This window comes from Rhinoderma darwinii, chromosome 6 (genome assembly GCF_050947455.1).
Source record: "Rhinoderma darwinii isolate aRhiDar2 chromosome 6, aRhiDar2.hap1, whole genome shotgun sequence".
Taxonomy (NCBI): Eukaryota; Metazoa; Chordata; class Amphibia; order Anura; family Rhinodermatidae; genus Rhinoderma; species Rhinoderma darwinii.
In genome coordinates this window covers 144,065,233-144,090,009 of record NC_134692.1, presented here as the reverse complement: position 1 = coordinate 144,090,009, position 24,777 = coordinate 144,065,233, and the positions used below count along the sequence as shown (strand labels likewise).

At 50.8% G+C, this 24,777-nt stretch overlaps 1 protein-coding gene and 2 non-coding genes across 4 annotated transcripts; all 3 read left to right on the top strand.

Moving 5' to 3' along the window:
- The first annotated feature begins 1,391 nt into the window (after positions 1-1,391).
- On the top strand, positions 1,392-1,464 carry TRNAK-UUU (transfer RNA lysine (anticodon UUU)). The gene has a single exon. It is a non-coding gene; the product is annotated as a tRNA-Lys (tRNA).
- Positions 1,465-6,085: 4,621 nt separating this feature from the next.
- Positions 6,086-22,843, top strand: ALDOA (aldolase, fructose-bisphosphate A). 2 transcript variants are annotated; one of them, XM_075830883.1, is made up of 9 exons: positions 6,086-6,110; positions 18,465-18,587; positions 19,613-19,824; positions 19,910-19,964; positions 20,484-20,644; positions 20,886-20,969; positions 21,056-21,230; positions 21,314-21,513; positions 22,419-22,843. In XM_075830883.1, the coding sequence occupies exons 2-9, from the start codon at positions 18,476-18,478 to the stop codon at positions 22,512-22,514; spliced, it is 1,095 nt and encodes a 364-aa protein (XP_075686998.1). In that variant the 5' UTR covers positions 6,086-6,110; positions 18,465-18,475; the 3' UTR covers positions 22,515-22,843. The 2 variants fall into 2 exon arrangements, with proteins under 2 accessions (XP_075686998.1, XP_075686997.1); XM_075830882.1 differs by lacking the exon at positions 6,086-6,110 and adding an exon at positions 16,657-16,736.
- TRNAG-UCC (transfer RNA glycine (anticodon UCC)) lies at positions 12,760-12,831 on the top strand. The gene has a single exon. It is a non-coding gene; the product is annotated as a tRNA-Gly (tRNA).
- Positions 22,844-24,777: the final 1,934 nt, after the last annotated feature.

The window sequence follows — 24,777 nt, the reverse complement described above, 5'->3', positions numbered from 1 at the left end:
CCAACAACATCTGAGTTTTATGGGTGCGGGTCTAATGCAATGGACGGGACTGGACTATAGTGATCCGACATTTTGGGTGGCGATGGCATTTAAATGGGTTGTCCCACATCAATAGGGAGACGGGGAATAAGTCACTGCCTTACTCCCCTGTGCCCCTCCGCACTCCCCTGTGCCCCTCTGGGCTACCCTGTGCCTCTCCGGACTCCCCTGGGCCCTTCCGGACTCCCCTGTGCCCTTCCGGACTCCCCTGTGCCCCTCCGGACTCCCCTGTGCCCCTCCGGACTCCCCTGTGCCCCTCCAGACTCCCCTGTGCCCCTCCGGACCTACTCTGTGCCCCTCCGGACCTACTCTGTGCCCCTCCGGACCTACTCTGTGCCCTTCCGGACTACCCTGTGCCCTTCCGGACTCCCCTGTGCCCCTCTGAACTCCCCTGTGCCCCTCTGAACTCCCCTGTGCCCATCTGAACTCCTCTGTGCCCCTCCGGACTCCACTGTCGCCCTCCGGACCCCTCGAATCGGGCATGGTGAAATCCAATGTGCCCAATCGTATCTTCCCCCAACACATTTGACCATCTGCTGAAAACTGAGAGATTGACAGAATTTAGTCTAATGTGCCCCTGTGCCCCTCTGCACTCCCCTGTGCCCCTCTGCACTCCCCTGTGCCCCTCCGGGCTACCCTGTGCCCCTCCAGGCTCCCCTGTGCCCCTCCAGACCCCTCTATGCCTCTCCGGACTCCCCTGGGCCCCTCCGGACTCCCCTGTGCCCCTCCGGACTCCCCTGGGCCCCTCCGGACTCCCCTGTGCCCCTCCGGACTCCCCTGTGCCCCTCCGGACTCCCCTGTGCCCCTCCGGACTCCCCTGTGCCCCTCCAGAGTCCCCTGTGCCCCTCCAGACTCCCCTGTGCCCCTCCGGACCTACTCTGTGCCCTTCCGGACTCCCCTGTGCCCATCTGAACTCCCCTGTGCCCCTCCGGACTCCACTGTCGCCCTCCGGACCCCTCGAATCGGGCATGGTGAAATCCAATGTGCCCAATCGTATCTTCCCCCAACACATTTGACCATCTGCTGAAAACGGAGAGATTGACGGAGTTTAGTCTAATGTGTATGGGCACCTGAGGTCGCAGAGGTTGGACCGCCACCGTTCCGTCTGATGTCGTTGCTGGAGAGGGTGACATAGTGGGCAGTTTATAGAGGGGTGTGATTAAAATAACTCCCCACCCAGGATGGTATTTGTGTGATGCTTCCGTGGGGGTTTGACTTCTATATTGGGTTAGTGATGACGTCATCCATGGATATTACATTATTTGTAGAGCTGGATAAAAATAAATAAGCCGTCAAAATAGAAATCTGCTCATTATCTATGGAAGCCTCTCCTGATGACTGCTTCTCATGGAGCCCGGATAGCTCAGTCGGTAGAGCATCAGACTTTTAATCTGAGGGTCCAGGGTTCAAGTCCCTGTTCGGGCGGCTCCTCAATGTTTTGTTTTTTCTTTTTATTAATTGTTGGAATCCTCGTTATTATCACATTTTGCCGCTTCTGTGTCTCTCAATCTTATTAGCAGGTTGGAATGTTCTGCTGAATATCTGTGATATTGTTTAGAAATATTGGCGTCCATTAGTGAACATGATAAGTACAGGCGGCCTGCAGGTGGAGCTGGAGAGATTGACTGTACAGTAGTAGTATGTAAGATGTAATGAGCACATGTGACCTGCAGGTGGCGCTGGAGAGATTGTACTGTATGTAAGATGTAATGAGCACATGCGGCCTGCAGGTGGCGCTGGAGAGATTGTACTGTATGTAAGATGTAATGAGCACATGTGGCCTGCAGGTGGCGCTGGAGGGATTGTACTGTAATATGTAATGAGCACAGGCAGCCTGCAGGAGGCGCTGGAGGGATTGACTGTACTGTCATATGTAATGAGCACAGGCGGCCTGCAGGTGGCGCTGGAGAGATTGACAGTACTGTCATATGTAATGAGCACAGGCGGCCTGCAGGTGGCGCTGGAGAGATTGTACTGTAGTATGTAATATGTAATGAGCACATGCAGCTGCAGGTGGCGCTGGAGAGATTGACTGTACTGTAGTATGTAAAGAGCACAGGCGGCCTGCAGATGGCGCTGGAGAGATTGACTATACTGTAGTATGAAATATGTAATGAGCACAGGCGGCCTGCAGGAGGCGCTGGAGAGATTGAATATACTGTAATATGTAATGAGCACATGCGACCTGCAGGTGGCGCTGGAGAGATTGACAGTACTGTAGTATGTAATATGTAATGAGCACAGGCGGCCTGCAGGTGACGCTGGAGAGACTGTACTGTAGTATGTAATATGTAATGAGAACAGGCTGCCTGCAGGTGGCGATGGAGAGATTGACTGTACAGTAGTATGTAATGAGCACAGGCAGCCTGCAGGTGGCGCTGGAGAGATTGACTGTACTGTAGTATGTAATATGTAATGAGCACAGGAGGCCTGCAGGAGGCGCTGGAGAGATTGACTGTACTGTTGTAGTATGTAATATGTAATGAGCACAGACAGCCTGCAGATGGCGCTGGAGAGATTGACTGTACAGTAGTATGTAATGAGCACAGGCAGCCTGCAGGTGGCGCTGGAGAGATCGACTGTACAATAGTATGTAATATGTAATAAGCACAGGCGGCCTGCAGGTGGCGCTGGAGAGCTTGACCGTGCAGTAGGATGTAATCAGCACAGGCGGCCTGCAGGTGTCGCTGCGGGTGACCCTATAATACAATGCTATGGTGTCTGCAGGAGTCCCTGCACGTGGAGTTTCCTGCTGCTCCGCCATGTGATGGGGGAGGGGGGAATGTCTTGTACTGTGGAGCCGGCAGACATTGTGGGGGTCCACAGTAAGATTTGTTCAGCCCCCACCACCACTTTCTGGCTCACAATGACCAGCTGACTGATCCATATAATGTATACAGGGATGTACTCCGCACCCCTATATACTTACTGTTTTGGTGGGTGCCACGTCTGCGCCAGTACTAGGACTGTCCTACCCTCGCCGCCACCTGTCGCTGTACTGCCCGCTTTCATATGTGCAGCTTTTTCCTTCAGATTGGTGGATTTGCCCTGTTTCTCAATGCCCTCGCTTAGGCAGAATGGCGCCCCCTCATGCCCCTGTCCACAGCCTTCTATGGGGTGCGACTATGTGACTATTGCACGCTGGTTGCGATCATTGGGGGGGCGACTCTATAGGATGAAGGACCCCTCGATGACTGCACTTCCCTGCCCGGCATAGTGAGCGCTGGCTGACGCCATATTTGCCTTCCCGGAAAGCTTTATTCTTTTAAAGGGACGTTGTCCCCCAAAACCCTGACAATGGAGTAGTGACCGATGTGCGATCGCTGAGACCTCCGGCGTCCTGCGTGTTTGTCCAGAATAATTCCATTTGCAGCCATCGTCGCCTGTCACGACCTGACGCCCGACAATCACGCCGCTCCTTACATCCCCGGCCGGCAGCTGGCAGGGCAGAGGTTACGAGCGCGGCCTAAGGTTTATCCCTGAGTGACCCCTCCCCCGGAGGACTCATATATTTAGCGTCCGCCTGCCTCATACTTACGTGACGGTATTGATCGGGCAGCGCAGTCGGTTATAATTAGATATTCAATTAGTGATGTGCGGGAAGCCGCCCCCTGGGGCCCGGGTAATGTGCTGGGGGAGGAGGTGACCCCGAGGGACGCAGCCGCAGGACGAGCAGTCAGTGGTTCATGTAATTACGGGAAGCTGCTGCGTTAATGTCTCCCCAGAGCTGCCGCTCACAGTCGCCGTAGACGAGGATTGTTTCGGAGCGGCTCAGGTCCGGTAGTCGTCACAATGTGGAACATCTCCCGGTGTGTAAAGGTCGGGACTCGCTATGACCCACTGAAGGTCAAAGGGACAAAGTTTTGCTCCTCGCTCTTCTGTTTTCAGGGCCAGAACACAAAGGATGTGCACAAAGCGAGAACGTAGTGTCCGGAGTGGTGTGTGGCCCCTGGCTCTGACCCCGGGCCCCAGTACAAGGATGAGCAGAATATAATGTTAATGTATACATAGTGACCACTAGATTACCTGATGTAGAAGAGATAGGAGAGGCGGGCAGTACCCAGGGGCCCACGGCAGTAGGGGCCACACTAACACCATAGGGGTAAATATGGGGCCCGGCAGCTGCACGCCCCTCCCAGATGATGGGGGTCCACCTCCTATTCCCCTTATGGAGGCTGCCGGTGACGCTGCTACGTTTAGTGATGTCATCAATAGGACTATTTCTACTTAAAGGGGATGTTCATTTTGATTCTGTGCCTCCTGTGAGGGTCCCCGCAGTTGAGGTCCCCTCCCCCGGCATTAAGCTGAAGCATTATATTGAGCCCAGTGAAACCAATATGTCACCCATGTAATGTATTATGGGACGGGTCCGCCAGAAGGAGGGCTGCGCTATACAGAGGTCATGAGTAGGGCACCCCTCCCTCTATGATAAGGGGGATGTCTAATGTACACAGCAAAAAAGTCATAATGTAAACTGGAGCGCCACCTGCAGGTGATTAACCTGTAAGTCAATGCATCAAGAAATATCTCAGGTAGTGGCCAAGAAGGAAGAGATGTCATAGCTCAGGGCGCCAAGATGTCTTCTTAAAGGAATTGTCCAGTTTAGAAACCCTATTTCCATACACCCTATTAGTGAATTCTGGGTAATATTGGGGGGGTCCTCGGTTACATAGAGCGTCTCTCTCTCTGGAGGACCCGTCCTGTTTTACACACACAACACATTGATATAAATGGAAACTGTGTAATGCTTCATTTCTCCTGTGGTGGCGCTGCAGAGAAATAGAACACTTACTGCCAGGTTTCTCCACAGATCACAGCTGATCGCTGAGGGTCCCAGGAAGGGGGACATTTTGTGATCATCTTATTGTCAAGGGACCTTCTATCAAGTAGAGATTTTACGAAAATGGAGAACCCCTTTAACGACCGCACCTAAACAACGCTGAAAATAACTTTATTGTTAACAGAGAAGACATTTCTAGAAGTTGTGGACAGAGATTATTACAACAGACGCATTGCAGTCATTGTGTCCTGTATTATGTAAGGCCCATCTACACCCAACACTGACAAAAATAAGGTATCCCCCACAAGTCTTCTGTCCTGGAGGACCTTGAAAAGGGCCAGATTACAGGTGTGGGCGGGGCTGTGACAACTTTTCATTCTTTTGGAATATCTGGTTCTGTTTTATGTATACAGACCTCATGCTGCACCGGGGACACCAGTAATAATGTAACAAGGCACTAGCGGGTTATTCATTGTAATGGAGTTCCCCTTTAAGTAGATCTAATACCCAGAACATTATTATGTAAGGTATAGCGCAGGGGTAGAGCCTCCCCTCCCCCTACATATTAAGTTCTAAAGCTGCCACAGACATCAGGTTTAGTTGTCCCCTTCATGGCCACTATAGGGCCAAATAGTAAAGGGGGCCCCTGAGTACATACCTTAAACAACATGCAACACTACAAGTCCAGAAGCATGGGCAGCAGACCGGTCCCGGAGCGCTGCGCCACCCTCTGGGCACTTAGCTCATATGTATCATGGATATAAGGGGCCCATTACTTTATTAGCCAGGGGCCCGGGCCTCTCTGAGTCTCTGGCTAGTTTCATGGAGCACCATGTGGGGTGTAGAGTGGCTCCACACACGCAGAATATGGGGCCCAGGCATTTGGAGGTATGCAGCAATCTTCTGCGTGGTGCGATAGGCTGCAGGGCGGGTTGCCACGTTGGCGGTACGTTGCATATCTTGGTATGGCGCGGCTTATTTGGCAATGAATAGTATAAAACATGCGCCGCTCCGAGGCTCCAGACATAAGATGGTCCTCTGAAGGACATTCTGCCTCCTCACCCCGGAGAATATGCCACCGGCTCCTGTGAATGTCACCGTCTCTCCGGTTACACATACCGAGGACACGCAGGCTATATATACACGGGTGGGAAAAGGTCAGGGGTTCTCCCTGAAGGTCAGCCACAAACTCTCCATGCCAAGCCAGCCGGGTATATAAACCGCCAGTGCACAGAGGCCGGGCACTCAGAGCTGAGTCACTGACTAACCCACCGCCTCTCCAGAGCAGCAGGTAAGATGTGAGGGCAGTGCCAGGGTCTACAGGAAAGACTCTCCATACCCATGTGTTATGCCCATCACTGGTGGCATCAATTATTCCATGCAACGTCAGATACCGGGGGGATCTCATATCTATCTATCTATCTATCTATCTATCTATCTATCTATCTATCTATCTATCTATCTATCTATCTATCTATCTATCTATCTATCCATCTATCTATCTATCTATCTATCTATCTATCTCATATCTATCTATCTATCTATCTATCTATCTATCTATCTATCTATCTATCTATCTATCTATCTAATATCTATCTATCTATCTATCTATCTATCTATCTATCTATCTATCTATCTATCTATCTATCTATCTATCTATCTATCTATCTCATATCTATCTATCTATCTATCTATCTATCTATCTATCTATCTATCTATCTATCTATCTATCTATCTATCTATCTATCTATCTCATATCTATCTATCTATCTCATATCTATCTATCTATCTATCTATCTATCTATCTATCTATCTATCTATCTATCTATCTATCTATCTATCTATCTATCTATCTATCTATCTATCTATCTCATATCTATCTATCTCACATCTATCTATCTATCTATCTATCTATCTATCTATCTATCTATCTATCTATCTATCTATCTATCTATCTATCTATCTATCTATCTATCTATCTATCTATCTATCTATCTTTCTCATATCTATCTATCTATCTATCTATCTATCTATCTATCTATCTATCTATCTATCTATCTATATACAGTCGGATTATAATTTGCGCCGTGTCGTCACAGTGTCACCTATTTTTAGTCATGTTGCAGGAAGGCGCCGTTTACACGTTGCGGAGGGCGCTGTATTACCAATATGGCCGCCATTACCGCTCCTTTCTCAGTTATGATATAGCAGGAGACGAGGGATCGATCACTGGGTCACTTGCCAGATTTGCGGTTCCTATGAAGTTGGGAAAACTGGCTGACACCTGCGAGGCGGCCATATTGGTGCTCACCCAGCTTTCCCAGAAACAAATAATGTTTAATTTTAGGGGAAATGTTCTTTAACTTGTGTGAGACTCATAAACGCTCCAATCTATGTACAACCCCCTCCCCAAGTTATGTGTTACACCCGGCAGTCCAGTGAGTGCCCGCGGCTGGCACAGATGGCAGCTGCTTTGTGTTGCATGAACCTTGTAATCGTCTCTTATTGCTTTGACGTTCACTGTTTGTAGAACAAGCAGGTGCTAAAGGGTTAATAATACCACTGAAAGCGCCGCGTCAGCTGCTGCCAGGCTTTATGTTAGCACAGTTGCCCGTTTGTTTGCCCTGTGTTTACTCTGCCCGGTTATATCTGGTTGGGTGAGTCCCCGGGTGAGATAAGTGGGTCTGGTTCCAGGCCGGGTGAGTGCTGTACATATGTTCTCTGTCTGCGCCCTGCGATACCTGGCGGACACTGCCAGGAGGGGATCTGGAAGTGGTCTGCCCCCTGTCCCTGTCCCCCTCTCCCTGTGTCCCCCTCTCCCTGTGTCTCCCTCTCCCTGTGTCCCCCTCCTCTCTATGTTCTCTCTCTGTGTCCCCCTCTCCCTGTGTCTCCCTCTCCCTGTGTCTCCCTCTCCCTGTGTCCCCCTCTCCCCGTGTCCCCCTCTCCCTGTGCTCCTTCTGCCTATCTCCTCTTTCTCTGTGTCCCTGTCCCTGTGTCTCCCTCTCCCTGTGTCCCCCTCCTCTCTATGTTCTCTCTCTGTGTCCCCCTCTCCGTGTCCCCTCTCCCTGTGTCCCCTCTCCCTGTGTCCCCTCTCCCTGTGTCCCCCTCTCCCTGTGTCCCCCTCTCCCTGTGTACCCCTCTCCCCGTGCTCCTTCTCTCTATGTCCTCTTTCTCTGTGTCCCTCTCCGTGTCCTCTCTTTCTTGTGCCCGCTTTTCCTGTGTCCCCTCTCTGTGTCCTCTCTTCCTGTGCCCGCTTTTCCTGTGTCCCCTTCCCTTTGCCCCCTCTCTGTGTCCTCTCTTCCTGTGCCCGCTTTTCCTGTGTCCCCTTCCCTGTGCCTCCTCTCTGTGTCCTCTCTTCCTGTGCCCGCTTTTCCTGTGTGCCCTTCCCTGTGCCTCCTCTCTGTGTCCTCTCTTCCTGTGCCCGCTTTTCCTGTGTCCCCTTCCCTGTGCCTCCTCTCTGTGTCCTCTCTTCCTGTGCCCGCTTTTCCTGTGTCCCCTTCCCTGTGTCCCCCTCTCCCTGTGTCCCCCTCTCCCTGTGCTCCTTCTCTCTATGTCCTCTTTCTCTGTGTCCCTCTCCCTGTGCCCCTCTCCGTGTCCTCTCTTTCTTGTGCCCGCTTTTCCTGTGCCCCCTCTCTGTGTCCTCTCTTCCTGTGCCCGCTTTTCCTGTGTCCCCTTCCCTGTGCCCGCTCTCTGTGTCCTCTCTTCCTGTGCTCGCTTTTCCTGTGTCCCCTTCCCTGTGTCCCCACTCTGTGTCCTCTCTTCCTGTGCCCGCTTTTCCTGTGTCCCCTTCCCTGTGCCTCCTCTCTGTGTCCTCTCTTCCTGTGCCCGCTTTTCCTGTGTCCCCTTCCCTGTGCCCCCTCTCTGTGTCCTCTCTTCCTGTGCCCGCTTTTCCTGTGTCCCCTTCCCTGTGTCCCCCTCTCCCTGTGTCCCCCTCTCCCTGTGCTCCTTCTCTGTGTCCCTCTCCCTGTGCCCCTCTCCGTGTCCTCTCTTTCTTGTGCCCGCTTTTCCTGTGTGCCCTTCCCTGTGCCCCCTCTCTGTGTCCTCTCTTCCTGTGCCCGCTTTTCCTGTGTCCCCTTCCCTGTGCCCGCTCTCTGTGTCCTCTCTTCCTGTGCCCGCTTTTCCTGTGTCCCCTTCCCTGTGTCCCCCTCTCCCTGTGTCCCCCTCTCCCTGTGCTCCTTCTCTGTGTCCCTCTCCCTGTGCCCCTCTCCGTGTCCTCTCTTTCTTGTGCCCGCTTTTCCTGTGTGCCCTTCCCTGTGCCCCCTCTCTGTGTCCTCTCTTCCTGTGCCCGCTTTTCCTGTGTCCCCTTCCCTGTGCCCGCTCTCTGTGTCCTCTCTTCCTGTGCCCGCTTTTCCTGTGTCCCCTTCCCTGTGCCTCCTCTCTGTGTCCTCTCTTCCTGTGCCCGCTTTTCCTGTGTCCCCTTCCCTGTGCCTCCTCTCTGTGTCCTCTCTTCCTGTGCCCGCTTTTCCTGTGTCCCCTTCCCTGTGTCCCCCTCTCCCTGTGTCCCCCTCTCCCTGTGCTCCTTCTCTCTATGTCCTCTTTCTCTGTGTCCCTCTCCCTGTGCCCCTCTCCGTGTCCTCTCTTTCTTGTGCCCACTTTTCCTGTGTCCCCTTCCCTGTGCCCCCTCTCTGTGCCCCCTCTCTTTGTCCTCTCTTCCTGTGCCCGCTTTTCCTGTGTCCCCTTCCCTGTGTCCCCCTCTCCCTGTGTCCCCCTCTCCCTGTGCTCCTTCTCTGTGTCCCTCTCCCTGTGCCCCTCTCCGTGTCCTCTCTTTCTTGTGCCCGCTTTTCCTGTGTGCCCTTCCCTGTGCCCCCTCTCTGTGTCTTCTTTTCCTGTGCCCCCTTTTCCTGTGTCCCCTTCCCTGTGCCCGCTCTCTGTGTCCTCTCTTCCTGTGCCCGCTTTTCCTGTGTCCCCTTCCCTGTGCCTCCTCTCTGTGTCCTCTCTTCCTGTGCCCGCTTTTCCTGTGTCCCCTTCCCTGTGCCTCCTCTCTGTGTCCTCTCTTCCTGTGCCCGCTTTTCCTGTGTCCCCTTCCCTGTGTCCCCCTCTCCCTGTGTCCCCCTCTCCCTGTGCTCCTTCTCTCTATGTCCTCTTTCTCTGTGTCCCTCTCCCTGTGCCCCTCTCCGTGTCCTCTCTTTCTTGTGCCCGCTTTTCCTGTGTCCCCTTCCCTGTGCCCCCTCTCTGTGCCCCCTCTCTGTGTCCTCTCTTCCTGTGCCCGCTTTTCCTGTGTCCCCTTCCCTTTGCCCCCTCTCTGTGTCCTCTCTTCCTGCGCCTCCTCCTGGGCGGGTGGCGAGTTTCTCTCTCGCTGTCTTTGTGTTGTACGTGAGAGTTGTCACATAGACATCAGCGCCTCGTTACCGTAATTACCCATCAGCCCCCAATCACCAGCGCGGCTGCTTGTATGTGATGTGAGAACATTGTGTGTATTATACTGGATGGTGGGGGGTGTAGTAGGAGCCCCCCCCCCCACTGTCCGCCTCCCCTCCTAATCCCGCTGACTGACAAATTCCTCCTTCTGCCTTTAATCCCTTACCACAAAACTGCGGGGACGTGTCCGGACCTCTCCTATTATCTCCTTCCAAACCCCCTGAGGGCCTTCTGCTCGTCTACACCCACAGCGCCCACTGACAGCACACAGCGCCCACTGACAGCACACAGCACCCACTGACAGCACACGGCACCCACTGACAGCACACGGCACCCACTGACAGCACACGGCACCCACTGACAGCACACAGCACCCACTGACAGCACACAGCACCCACTGACAGCACACGGCGCACACTGACAGCACACGGCGCACACTGACAGCACACAGCACCCACTGACAGCACACGGCACCCACTGAGAGCACACAGCGCCCACTGACAGCACACGGCGCCCACTGACAGCACACGGCTCCCACTGACAGCACACGGCACCCACTGACAGCACACGGCGCCCACTGACAGCACACGGCACCCACTGACAGCACACGGCACCCACTGACAGCACACGGCACCCACTGACAGCACACGGCGCCCACTGACAGCACACGGCGCACACTGACAGCACACAGCACCCACTGACAGCGCACAGCACCCACTGACAGCACACGGCACCCACTGACAGCACACAGCGCCCACTGACAGCACACGGCGCCCACTGACAGCACACGGCTCCCACTGACAGCACACGGCACCCACTGACAGCACACGGCGCCCACTGACAGCACACGGCGCCCACTGACAGCACACGGCACCCACTGACAGCACACGGCGCCCACTGACAGCACACGGCGCCCACTGACAGCACACAGCACCCACTGACAGCACACAGCACCCACTGACAGCACACGGCGCCCACTGACAGCACACGGCACCCACTGACAGCACACGGCGCCCACTGACAGCGCACGGCGCCCACTGACAGCGCACGGCGCCCACTGACAGCGCACGGTGCCCACTGACAGCGCACGGCGCCCACTGACAGCACACAGCACCCACTGACAGCACATGGTGCCCACTAACAGCGCACGGTGCCCACTGACAGCACGCAGCGGCTCGTACACACGGGACGGACATATGAAGGGGTTAAAGCATTAGAGAAAACATGGTTGGGGTTCTCTATGAGCCCCCTAAACCTCTGTGATGATAATCACCAATCAGTTTGGGTACATTCTGGACACCCCCTCAGAGGAAGTCCGGGCTCATAGATCCGCTCTGATGTAGGGGCGTTAAGGTGTAGTTCCCCTTTAATACAGACATAGATACAAAGTAACAAAGGCTCCCGGGCAGCCATGCCGGGCACACACATAAGCGGGCGGACGTGTCACACTCGCACATCGGATGACCGGCTGTCAGCTGCCGCACTCTGTAAAGGTCACGGCTATTTCTGGGCTGCTCAGATTCTGTCACCGACAGCTGCCGAAATACTGACCCCCGGTATCATCGTATCCCTGTGACCTGTGGGCAGGGGGCACTGCCTTATGGCCGCCCCTCTCACCTTTACACAGACTTGATGTCCCCAGTGTGAGGATTAAAGGGGAACTCCCATTGTAATTATTTTTTAGAAAGTGACAGCCCCAGTGACGGCGCGTGTTGTACTCCGAGCTGCGGATGTCGGGTTTCCAGTCTACATAGTGACATCATCTGGGGTCTAGTCAGGTGGAGGTCATGGCACTGTACCCGCCGGTGGAAGTCATGGCACTGTACCCACCAGTGGAGGTCATGGCACTGTACCCGCCGGTGGAAGTCATGGCACTGTACCCACCAGTGGAGGTCATGGCACTGTACCCGCCGGTGGAGGTTATGGCACTGTACCTGCCAGTGGAGGTCATGGCACTGTACCCGCCGGTGGAGGTCATGGCACTGTACCCGCCGGTGGAGGTCATGGCACTGTACCCGCCGGTGGATCTGGCCTCTTAGGCCTCATGCACACGACCATTATTTTCAATGAGTCCGGACCGCAGAACACGGCTGTAATAAGACATGTCCGTTCTTTCTGCGGTCCGGGCTCCGGGGCCACGCACAGACCATAAAAACTACAGTCGTGTGCATGGCCCCATAGGAATGAATGGGGCCGCAATTCTCCAGTGGATTTTCGGGGAAATTGCGGCCGCAAAAACACGTTCGTGTGCATGGGGCCTTACAGCCCGCAAATTCGCTACGGAAGTCAATGTGCTGATGGAACCTGCGGATACACCTCCATGTGACATCTGTAATTTGCGGATCTGCAGAAGTGTTGCTAAGCGACGACAGGAGGTTTTCCCTGCACTTTTCTGTATGATCCACATTTTGTAGATGACACAGGATGCGCTAGGGGTGAAATTTCATCCGCAAAATACGGACCACGGTGCAGGTATTTGCGGACCAGAAAAACACTACGGTGGTGTGAATGAGACCTTATATCTCAGAGGAATATGTGACTGCTCTCTCAGAAAGCACCAGAGCAGAGTGCAGCTCATGCAGGCGTTGGTGGTATAGTGGTGAGCATAGCTGCCTTCCAAGCAGTTGACCCGGGTTCGATTCCCGGCCAACGCAGCAAATATTATTATTATTTTTTTTTACATAATATTTTTGCCACAATGTTGTGAATAGATAAAGCCTCCTGCACAAGTAAAATCTGAGATGCTCTGCAGTAGTCTCTATTATATGTTCTGCAGTAATTCAGTCTCTATGAGATACTCTGCAGAAATTCGATCTCTATGAGATGCTCTGCAGTAATACAGTTATATGAGATGTTCTGCAGTAATACAGCTCTGTGAGATGCTCTGCAGTAATACAGTTCTGTGAGATGCTCTGCAGTAATACAGCTCTATGAGATACTCTGCAGAAATTCGATCTCTATGAGATGCTCTGCAGAAATTCAATCTCTATGAGATGCTCTGCAGTAATACAGCTCTGTGAGATGTTCTGCAGTAATACAGTTTTATGAGATGCTCTGCAGTAATACAGTTCTATGAGATGCTCTGCAGTAATACAGTTCTATGAGATGCTCTGCAGTAATACAGCTCTATGAGATGTTCTGCAGTAATACAGCTCTGAGATGCTCTGCAGTAATACGGTTCTATGAGATGCTCTGCAGTAATACAGCTCTATGAGATGCTCTGCAGTAATACAGTTCTATGAGATGTTCTGCAGTAATACAGTTCTATGAGATGCTCTGCAGTAATACAGCTCTACGAGATGCTCTGCAGTAATACAGCTCTACGAGATGCTCTGCAGTAATACAGTTCTATGAGATGCTCTGCAGTAATACAGTTCTATGAGATGCTCTGCAGTAATACTGCTCTATGAGATGCTCTGCAGTAATACAGTTCTATGAGATGCTCTGCAGTAATACGGTTCTGTGAGATGCTCTGCAGTAATACAGCTCTATGAGATGCTCTGCAGTAATACAGTTCTGTGAGATGCTCTGCAGTAATACAGTTCTATGAGATGCTCTGCAGTAATACAACTCTGTGAGATGCTCTGCAGTAATACAGTTCTATGAGATGCTCTGCAGTAATACAGCTCTATGAGATGCTCTGCAGTAATACAGCTCTATGAGATGCTCTGCAGTAATACAGCTCTATGAGATGCTCTGCAGTAATACAGCTCTATGACATGTTCTGCAGCAATACAGTTCTATGAGATGTTCTGCAGTAATACAGTTCTATGAGATGCTCTGCAGTAATACAGCTCTATGAGATGCTCTGCAGTAATACAGCTCTATGAGATGCTCTGCAGTAATACAGTTCTATGAGATGCTCTGCAGTAATACAGCTCTATGAGATGCTCTGCAGTAATACAGCTCTATGAGATGCTTTGCAGTAATACAGCTCTATGAGATGTTCTGCAGTAATACAGTTCTATGAGATGCTCTGCAGTAATACAGCTCTATGAGATGCTCTGCAGTAATACAGCTCTATGAGATGCTCTGCAGTAATACAGTTCTATGAGATGCTCTGCAGTAATACAGTTCTATGAGATGCTCTGCAGTAATACAGTTCTATGAGATGTTCTGCAGTAATACAGCTCTGTGAGATGCTCTGCAGTAATACAGTTCTGTGAGATGCTCTGCAGTAATACAGCTCTATGAGATACTCTGCAGAAATTCGATCTCTATGAGATGCTCTGCAGAAATTCAATCTCTATGAGATGCTCTGCAGTAATACAGCTCTGTGAGATGTTCTGCAGTAATACAGTTTTATGAGATGCTCTGCAGTAATACAGTTCTATGAGATGCTCTGCAGTAATACATCTCTATAAAATGTTCTGCAGTAATACAGCTCTGAGATGCTCTGCAGTTATACGGTTCTGTGAGATGCTCTGCAGTAATACAGTTCTATGAGATGCTCTGCAGTTATACGGTTCTGTGAGATGCTCTGCAGTAATACAGTTCTATGAGATGCTCTGCAGTAATACAGTTCTATGAGATGCTCTGCAGTAATACAGTTCTATGAGATGTTCTGCAGTAATACAGCTCTATGAGATGCTCTGCAGTAATACAGCTCTGTGAGATGTTCTGCAGTAATACAGTTTTATGAGATGCTCTGCAGTAATACAGTTCTATGAGATGCTCTGCAGTAATACAGTTCTATGACATGCTCTGCAGTAATACAGTTCTATGAGATGCTCTGCAGTAATACAGTTCTATGAGATGCTCTGCAGTAATACAGTTCTATGAGATGCTCTGCAGTAATACAGTTCTATGAGATGCTCTGCAGTAATACAGTTCTATGAGATGCTCTGCAGTAATACAGTTCTATGAGATGTTCTGCAGTAATACAGCTCTGTGAGATGCTCTGCAGTAATACAGTTCTGTGAGATGCTCTGCAGTAATACAGCTCTATGCGATACTCTGCAGAAATTCGATCTCTATGAGATGCTCTGCAGAAATTCAATCTCTATGAGATGCTCTGCAGTAATACAGCTCTGTGAGATGTTCTGCAGTAATACAGTTTTATGAGATGCTCTGCAGTAATACAGTTCTATGAGATGCTCTGCAGTAATACAGTTCTATGAGATGCTCTGCAGTAATACAGCTCTATGAGATGTTCTGCAGTAATACAGCTCTGAGATGCTCTGCAGTAATACGGTTCTATGAGATGCTCTGCAGTAATACAGCTCTATGAGATGCTCTGCAGTAATACAGTTCTATGAGATGTTCTGCAGTAATACAGTTCTATGAGATGCTCTGCAGTAATACAGCTCTATGAGATGCTCTGCAGTAATACAGCTCTACGAGATGCTCTGCAGTAATACAGTTCTATGAGATGCTCTGCAGTAATACAGTTCTATGAGATGCTCTGCAGTAATACAGCTCTATGAGATGCTCTGCAGTAATACAGTTCTATGAGATGCTCTGCAGTAATACGGTTCTGTGAGATGCTCTGCAGTAATACAGCTCTATGAGATGCTCTGCAGTAATACAGTTCTGTGAGATGCTCTGCAGTAATACAGTTCTATGAGATGCTCTGCAGTAATACAACTCTGTGAGATGCTCTGCAGTAATACAGTTCTATGAGATGCTCTGCAGTAATACAGCTCTATGAGATGCTCTGCAGTAATACAGCTCTATGAGATGCTCTGCAGTAATACAGCTCTATGAGATGCTCTGCAGTAATACAGCTCTATGAGATGTTCTGCAGTAATACAGTTCTATGAGATGCTCTGCAGTAATACAGCTCTATGAGATGCTCTGCAGTAATACAGCTCTATGAGATGCTCTGCAGTAATACAGCTCTATGAGATGCTCTGCAGTAATACAGCTCTATGAGATGCTCTGCAGTAATACAGCTCTATGAGATGTTCTGCAGTAATACAGTTCTGTTAGATGCTCTGCAGTAATACAGCTCTATGAGATGCTCTGCAGTAATACAGCTCTATGAGATGCTCTGCAGTAATACAGCTCTATGAGATGCTCTGCAGTAATACAGTTCTATGAGATGCTCTGCAGTAATACAGCTCTATGAGATGCTCTGCAGTAATACAGCTCTATGAGATGCTCTGCAGTAATACAGCTCTATGAGATGCTCTGCAGTAATACAGTTCTATGAGATGCTCTGCATAAAGTGATGACTGGGGACCGGAAGGATGGGGGAGGGGGATTACTGTTAGCTACGTCAGTGCTGGGGGTGTGACTCGTGTCACGTCTGACTGATGTCATCATGTGTCATCCATGTCTCCCCTACATGTGATGTATGGAAATGATCGTGTTTTCTGTATTATATTATATATATATATTTGAAGCGCTGCTCTGCCCTGATGAATGACCCCACCCCTGTAATGACAGCCCTCCGTCTGCAGATGCTGCTCTATAACCCTCATTGACCTTCAAGCTCTGCATATAATGGGCTCTGTGCGGCGTGTGTCCCTTTAAGTGTTAGCCCCGCCCCTCAGCTCGCTACATGACGTTCTGAGTTAGAGCGTAAAGTATCAGTTCACTGGAGAACAGGGAAGAGGTGAGAGCTGCGGTACCTGACTGGGGGAGGGGAGGGGAGAGCTGCGGTACCTGACTGGGGGAGGGGAGGGGAGAGCTGCGGTACCGGACTGGGGGAGGTGAGAGCTGCGGTACCGGACTGGGGGAGGTGAGAGCTGCGGTACCTGACTGGGGGAGGGGAGGTGAGAGCTGCGGTACCTGACTGGGGGAGGGGAGAGCTGCGGTACCTGACTGGTGGAGGGTGACATGTACACTATTGAGAGCAGGTAGAGACATGAGGGGGAGGGGGTGCTGGTAGCTATGGCATGCAGCCGGGAGAGAAGGTGTGGGTGCAGGGAGAGTGGGCACCGTGAGTCCAGAGGCGGGGGAGGGAAGTAAAGGAGAGGAGTTGGGAACATGGGGAGGATGGAGAGATGAAGGTCAAGGGGCAGAGGATGGAGGACAGGGCATGGAGTGGGTAATGCGGGTAGACACTCAAGGAAGTAGATGGGGCAAAGGATGGGCACATTGTTGGTGAAGGTCATGCAGGTAAATGGGCAAAAGGTATAAAGTAAATTGTGAGGGGGGAGGGGGCGTTTGTTAAGGACGGTTGGGACGACGATGACGTTTGATGGTCCTGAGGGGGGAACGTTTGATGGTAAGGACGGTCCTGGGGACGACGACGTTTGATGGTAAGGACGGTCCTGGGGGGACGACGTTTGATGGTAAGGACGGTCCTGGGGGGGACGACGTTTGATGGTAAGGACGGTCCTGGGGGGGACGACGTTTGATGGTAAGGACGGTCCTGGGGGGGACGACGTTTGATGGTAAGGACGGTCCTGGGGGGGGACGTTTGATGGTAAGGACGGCCATGGGGGGGGATCTTAGATGTAAGGACGGTCCTGGGGGGGACGTTTGATGGTAAGGACGGCCATGGGGGGGGATCTTAGATGTAAGGACGGTCCTGGGGGGGGACGTTTGATGTTGAAAGTCCTGGGGGTTGATTTGCCCATAGTACAGTGTTACATAAAAAGCAGTGATGGGTGATGTTGGTCGGGCAGCTTGGCATAGATTGGATAGCCTGACAGTCTGGTGCACGGTGGGTTAATACTCGTGCTGTGTCGGGCAGGAAATGAATAGTAGGATTGTGTGCGGCTGCAGGGCACGTAGTCTAGATGTGGGGGATGCTGTCGAGGAAGGGGTTAATGGCTGCCTCTCAGGGCCTGGCAGTGCGGGTTGACGTTGGCATGCGGTCTTGTGCCAGGCTTCAGCGCGGTTTTAGGCCTCAAGGATTCTGCAACTTTTTTACAGTTTTTTTTTGCATCATCATTTCCGTGAAATAATGAAGGAAACGCAGTGACACATCGCTGTGCAACCCGGCGCCTTTAACCCCTCGCAGTCCGCTCCGCCTGTCCTCGAAGTCTCCACTGTCAGGGCATCTCCTACTGAGACACATTTTGCTTGGTGGCCGGTCATTTTTAGATCTGTGGGGGGCGCTGTAGGGAGGCGGCCATTCTAGTGGCTGGCAGTAGTGATCTGGGTGACGGCAGTATCCTGGTAGTGATGGGGTTAACATTGGTGGTGTTGCCAGGGCTGGAGACTGCTATGTAGGTTGTCCTGCTACCTAGTCCGCCCTGCCCTTGCTTTGTAAAGCCCGAAACGCGTCCTGTGTATATAGTAACAGAACAATAACTGCTCTCTGTAAAAGAATGTGGAGTGCCGGCCCTTTAGGAATATCAATTGACAACCCCCCCCCCCACTTATCTCCCAGAACGCAGCACCATGCCTACCGAATACCCCGCCTTTACTGCTGAGCAGAAGAAGGAGCTCCATGGCATCGCACAGCGTATTGTAGCTGCCGGGAAGGGAATCCTCGCTGCCGATGAGTCCACAGGTAAGCGTGTGTCATGTATGTCGCTCCACACGTCTGGATTTCTATGGAATCTATTAAAGGGGGTGGGTGAGATTAAAAAAACATGGCTGCCTTCTTAAAGAAACCCCATCGCACTTGAATGGGGTTGAGCTGCAATACCGGACATGACCATGGGCTAGAGTGGCGCTGTTTCTGGAAGAAGGCTATCTACACCGTTGAACATTAAAAAAAATAATAATGTATTCAATGTTTTTAGTGATTTCATTCCACTTTTAAATGGGCTCTTTAAGATGCAGCTTATGTTTCCTGTATACATAGAAGCCATATTATTCTGTCAAAGCCGGTTCGGTCAGGTCAGCTGCACTGACGGCTCCGGTGAAATCTGGTCATGTGTCACTGACGTACAGAATCCAGCTGATATTGATTAAATTGTAGTTCATGAAATTGGATTTAATCGTTAACAGCTGGATTGTGCGGGTCAGAGACATGAGGGGCCAGCGGGTTCACCGGAGCCGTCAGTGCAGCTGACCTGACGGAAGCGGCTTTGACCGAACGATGCAGGAAACATATAAGCTGCATCTTACAAAGTTAATATTAAAATGTAATTAAAGTCAATTTAAAAGTTGTTTTGAAATCACAAAAAATATTGCTTTTATTAAAAATATAAAAGGTTTAGGCAAATTCCATCGTCATAGCGATTGCTAACGTAAGCCGGCCATATTGGAATCCGAGCGTCTCCTTGTGCTGTTCGTCGCAGTCGCTGGCACTAGTCCAGGTCATAGATGGGTTTTCATAAGAGATAGAGAAAACAATGCAAGGATTTAAATACGCTAGAGGTTTGGAAACTGACTCCACAATAGAGGCCGCCATTTTTGAGGAGTCTGTATCTGGGAGACTGAACAATCTTAAAGGGGAAATCCACCCAAAAATAACCTGACCTGTCCTAGAGACACATTGGGGATATCCAAGAGCTTCTTGTTCTGGATATTGGTGTTGGTCTGAGCACGTGGACCATGTAACGTTGTATTACTCTCCGCTCCTCGCAGGCAGCATTGCCAAACGCTTGAGCTCCATTGGCGCAGAGAACACAGAGGAGAACCGCCGCATCTACCGCCAGCTGCTCTTCACCGCTGACGAAAGAGTCAACCCCTGCATCGGCGGCGTCATCTTGTTCCACGAGACTCTGTACCACAAGTCTGACGATGGCACTCCATTCACCAAGGTCATCAAGGACAAGGGGGCCATTGTAGGCATTAAGGTAAGTGGCGCCGGTGTGGTCGCTTTTATATTGGCGTTTAGTCTACTCTCCGATCATCCATGGTTTTATTCTTTTCCGTCTTCAGGTGGACAAAGGTGTCGTCCCTCTTGCCGGAACCAATGGAGAGACCACAACACAGGGTAAGGAGTCATGTTATATAGCAGACGATCTGCACGGACATGTACAGTACAACATAGGGTTAATAGATCCCTACTGTCAGTATTGTACTCCAGCATGTGATCATTCTAGTATATAAGGGTGGGTTCATGGATCCACATCTCTACCGCAACTGCGACGAAACCGCACACTCAATGGACAGAATTTTGCAAAAACCTATTTGAGATCTCTGCTTGTTGTCAGTGTACGGAATCCCACTTCCCCAGGAGCTTGAAAACCGGCACTGCATGTGTTATCCTCACACAGATGCAGATGTCATTAAGCCCTCTTTTGTAATGAGCTGTGAAAGCAGGACTAGGTCAGGACAGGGTTTTTGTTTCTCACCATCTTTAAGATCTCTGCTTGCTGTGTCCAAAGGCTATTAGAAAGCTGCAGAACTTTCCATTATACGACAATAACGCTCTGCTTGCTTTTGATCGGGGATAGGTCACGTAGCGTCCATACTCTGCTGCGTTGTGCGTGACCGTGTGTTCTATCCGCAGGTCTCGACGGCCTTTCTGAGCGCTGCGCTCAGTACAAGAAGGACGGTGCCGACTTCGCCAAATGGCGCTGTGTGTTGAAGATCTCCGAGCACACACCCTCTCGCCTCGCCATCGTTGAGAATGCCAACGTACTGGCCCGCTATGCCAGCATTTGCCAACAGGTAACTCCCTACTGACCTGTAGTGTACATTTAAGAGGTGACTCCACCTAAAATATTGACTATGGCTTTATCCTTGATCCGTCTGTGCGACCGTATTCAGAATGAATCTGATGAGATGCCCACGCAGTAGCTCTATGTAATCTCTTAGTACATGGCTGTATTTCATTTCAAAGCTTGAAGTTGTCACAGCCCCGCCCCTTTTACGCGACTTCTAATATACCACGTTTTTCCTGTTTTTATAGAACGGCATTGTCCCCATTGTGGAGCCTGAGGTCCTTCCTGACGGTGACCACGATCTGAAGAGGTGCCAGTACGTCACTGAGAAGGTGGGCGGCTGCGGTCCTCGCTGGCGGTGGACTCACAAGTGTTGCGTGTAGCAGGCCCCGTTTTAATGTCCTCTGTATCCTCTCAGGTCCTGGCTGCTGTGTACAAAGCCCTCAGTGACCACCACGTCTATCTGGAGGGAACTCTGCTGAAACCCAACATGGTGACAGCCGGCCACGCTTGCACCAAGAAGTACACCCCCGAAGAGGTCGCCATGGCAACCGTTACCGCCCTGAGGCGTACCGTGCCTCCTGCAGTCTCCGGTAAGAAGGGGGGGAAGATGTAGTTTGCAATGAGATGCCTCAAGGAGATCTTGGCGGTAATCTATAGCGTCTCCTTCGTGTAGGTATCACTTTCCTGTCTGGAGGTCAGAGTGAGGAGGAAGCCACAGTTCACCTGAACGCCATCAACAAGTGCCCACTGAACAAGCCCTGGCCCGTGACCTTCTCCTACGGCCGTGCCCTGCAGGCCTCTGCCCTCAAAGCCTGGGGCGGCAAGAAGGAAAACGTTAAGAACGCTCAAGAGGAGTACACCAAGCGCGCGCTGGTATGTTCACCTATCCTCAAACACTGCAATACTCCACATGACCACTAGATGTCATACACAATAGAAGTTTTAGGCCGGGTTCCCACCTAGCATAAACGCTGCGGAATTTCCGCAATGGAATTGTATGTGGAAATTCCGCAGCATTTACAGTAGAAAATCTCATCCCCGCGCTGCGGAAAAAGAAACGCAGCGTAAATGTCAATAAATTGACCTGCGGTGTGGAATTTAATTTCACAGCATGTCCATTTATGCTGCGTTTTTGGTGATTCTCCGTTGAATTCAATAGGGATACAAAACCCGCAACAGAAAGCCAAGCATTGCGACTTTTGCTGCGGAATTGCAGTGGCTACACCGCAAAAATTTCAACGCTGGATTAAAAAAAAAAAAAATACCCAGAATGCCCTTCTCCTTCCTGCAGTTCGGCCTCCTGGGTTGATATTGCATCCCATGTGACCGCTACAGCCAATCACCGGTTGTGGCGTCTCATGGCCTGCAAAGTCATCCGGGGGGGGGGGGGGGGGGGGCGGAGCGGACGTCAGAGGGGGTATGTGTGAACGTCTTTCTTGCGCAGTGGAAGTTCCGTACGAAAAAGCGCACCACAATGTGGCCGGAAACGCTGCGTGATTTTTTACGCGGCGTATCTGTCCTGCGGGAACCTAGCCTCATACCACTGTGCCCTCTACCCCAGTCACATCCAGAGCTGCGGTCACAATTCTGCTGATTACAGATTGGAAAAATGTGAACGGTATTTACATGCATGCCATTCAGCTTAGCAGAGATCCTACAATACACTTCACTCTGCTGCGTTGCATTGCAGAAGATGTGAGGTTGTTATGGGCTCGGGAATGGCGATCTTCTGAAAATTGGGATCTAACATTTATTTATTTTATTTTTTTATTTTTTAGGCCAACAGTCTGGCTTGCCAAGGAAAGTACGTGTCCAGTGGACAAGCAGGAGCCGCAGCTGGAGAGTCTCTGTTCGTGTCCAACCACGCTTATTAAATGTTCCCCCATTCTGTGTTGGTGTCGCGGCTTGTGTATATTGTAGTGTGAGACCCCCCAACTCTGCGGAGTAATAAGCCATTATCTGCTATTCCCACCTGCAGAGTGTTACACGGTTAACCTTCCCCCTTGCTGGAGATGAGTGAGCGGCAGAGTGTCGCCGCTCTGCTGGTTGGTGTGTGGAAGTACAGAGGGTATGAATGGTGAGGGCAGTGGACCGGCCCGTGAGTGCTCGCGTCCCCGTGCTTTGTCCCTGTTCTCGGCTCTGAGTCACGTTTTATTTATGTCACTGCTGGTGAACCCTCAATAAAGCAGGAAGATGAACCACCCGCCTTGTACGTCGCCTTTATTACGGGGGGGGGGGGGGGAGTTGGTTTACAGAAGGGTCTTTGACTTGTTTCAGGGTTAACGACGACACTGGCGACCGCATATATCCCTGCGCTAGTCGCAATACGTTTTCTTGAAGGGGAATGCACCATTTTTTTCAGAGATCTCCTGTTAGGCCCTGTTCACACACAGTTTTTTTTTTTTTACCTGGAAACCGCTGCCGAAATTGCCTCCCATTGACTTCAATGGGCGGGAGAGTATTTTTTTTTTTTTTCTTCCTGCGACGTGCCCTATCTTGAGGTTTTTACACCTCAAAAACCCCATTGAAATCAATTGGGGATGGGGAAAAAACGCCGCCGAATGGCCGCAGCGTTTGACACATTTATTGGCAATAACCACTCGCGGTTTTTTCCTTTGCCTGTTGAAGACGGAGGTTAAAAAAGTCGTCAAAAAACGTGTCAAACACCTGTGGTGCAAAGCCACTTAAAAAAAACAAAAAACCGGAGCTGAATTTTCTGCCTGCAAAAAAAACTGTGTGAACAGGGCCTAGGAATGTGATGTGTCCGAATGATCTGCGGGTGGAATTCCCTTTTTTTTAAAGTTTCCTGACAAAGTGTAGAAGTGCCGTGTAGTTACCTAGGTAACCGGACCATAATAGAACCTCCATAATGTGTGCGTCCACGTATATTGATCGACTTCTACGTAGAAAACAACAGTACCGTGCGTTGTGATGGGAGCCATCTTTAGTTGGGGTCAATGAATGGGGTGCACATGTATTTCCCCTTCTTTATATGCTGCAGCACTGCACACAGACTATCACTCCCATCATCCCTGCCCCACAATCTAATTTCCTGTCTTAAACACCTACAAAGCCGCAGCTCGACTCTAAACCCGACCGTGGATGGCAGCCGCACCATTGCCAAGCTTCTGGGTGGTGGCTTGTAAACGCAGCGCCATCTGGTGGGTAATCATTGAAACCCGCCGCCGTCTGTACGATGGGGCTCCGGGTGCTGCTGTAAATCGTGTAGTGACGTCCTCTGCAGGAAACATTGAACGCTTTACTTCACGTCTAACACATAGATCACACGTTACATTAAATCCAGTCAGAGCAGGGGCTGTGCGTTTCTACAAAGCTCGAGTGACTCTGTGACTGATAGCTCCAAAAGTGTCTGCTGTAATTTAAATACTCGCTGGACCCCCCTACAAGAGCAAAGGAGCAGAAACGGCTGACAGAAGAAAAGAGAACAAGAGGTCCCACCCCAGTAAGTTATCATGGCCTATTTTCGCCTGTTTTTCGGGCCGAAAAATCGGAAGCAGAACGCCTCCAAACATCTGCCCATTGATTTCAATGGGGAAAACGGCGTTCTGTTCCGACGGGCCAAAAAAGAAGCGCAAGACGCTTCTTAGGGTATGTGCACACACACTAATTATGTCCGTAATTGACGGACGTATTTCGGCCGCAAGTCCCGGACCGAACACAGTGCAGGGAGCCGGGCTCCTAGCATCATATTTATGTACGACGCTAGGAGTCCCTGCCTCTCCGTGGAACTACTGAAAACATGATTACAGTACGGGACAGTTGTCCCGCAGCAAGGCAGGGACTCCTAGCATCGTACATAAGTATGATGCTAGGAGCCCGGCTCCCTGCACTGTGTTCGGTCCGGGACTTGCGGCCGAAATACGTCCGTCAATTACGGACGTAATTAGTGTGTGTGCACATACCCTTAGGACGTTTTTGGAGCCGTTTTTCTAAGACTCTATTGAAAACTGCTCCAAAAACAGCTGTAAAAAATGCAGCGAAAAACGCGAGTGGCTTAAAAACGTCTGAAAATCAGGAGTGGTTTTCCCCTGAAAACAGCGCCGTATTTTCAGACGTTTTTGAGTTTGCGTGTGAACGTGGCCTTAGTTCTGATCCTCTTGTATATTACGGGAAACT

Excerpts from the sequence above, each read along its gene's own strand:
- ALDOA (XM_075830883.1), top strand. The coding sequence starts at position 18,476 with ATGCCTACCGAATACCCCGCCTTTACTGCTGAGCAGAAGAAGGAGCTC. Across the intron at positions 18,588-19,612 it reads CGCTGCCGATGAGTCCACAG|GCAGCATTGCCAAACGCTTG; the intron begins GTAAGCGTGTGT and ends CGCTCCTCGCAG. Across the intron at positions 21,514-22,418 it reads AGTACACCAAGCGCGCGCTG|GCCAACAGTCTGGCTTGCCA; the intron begins GTATGTTCACCT and ends TTTATTTTTTAG.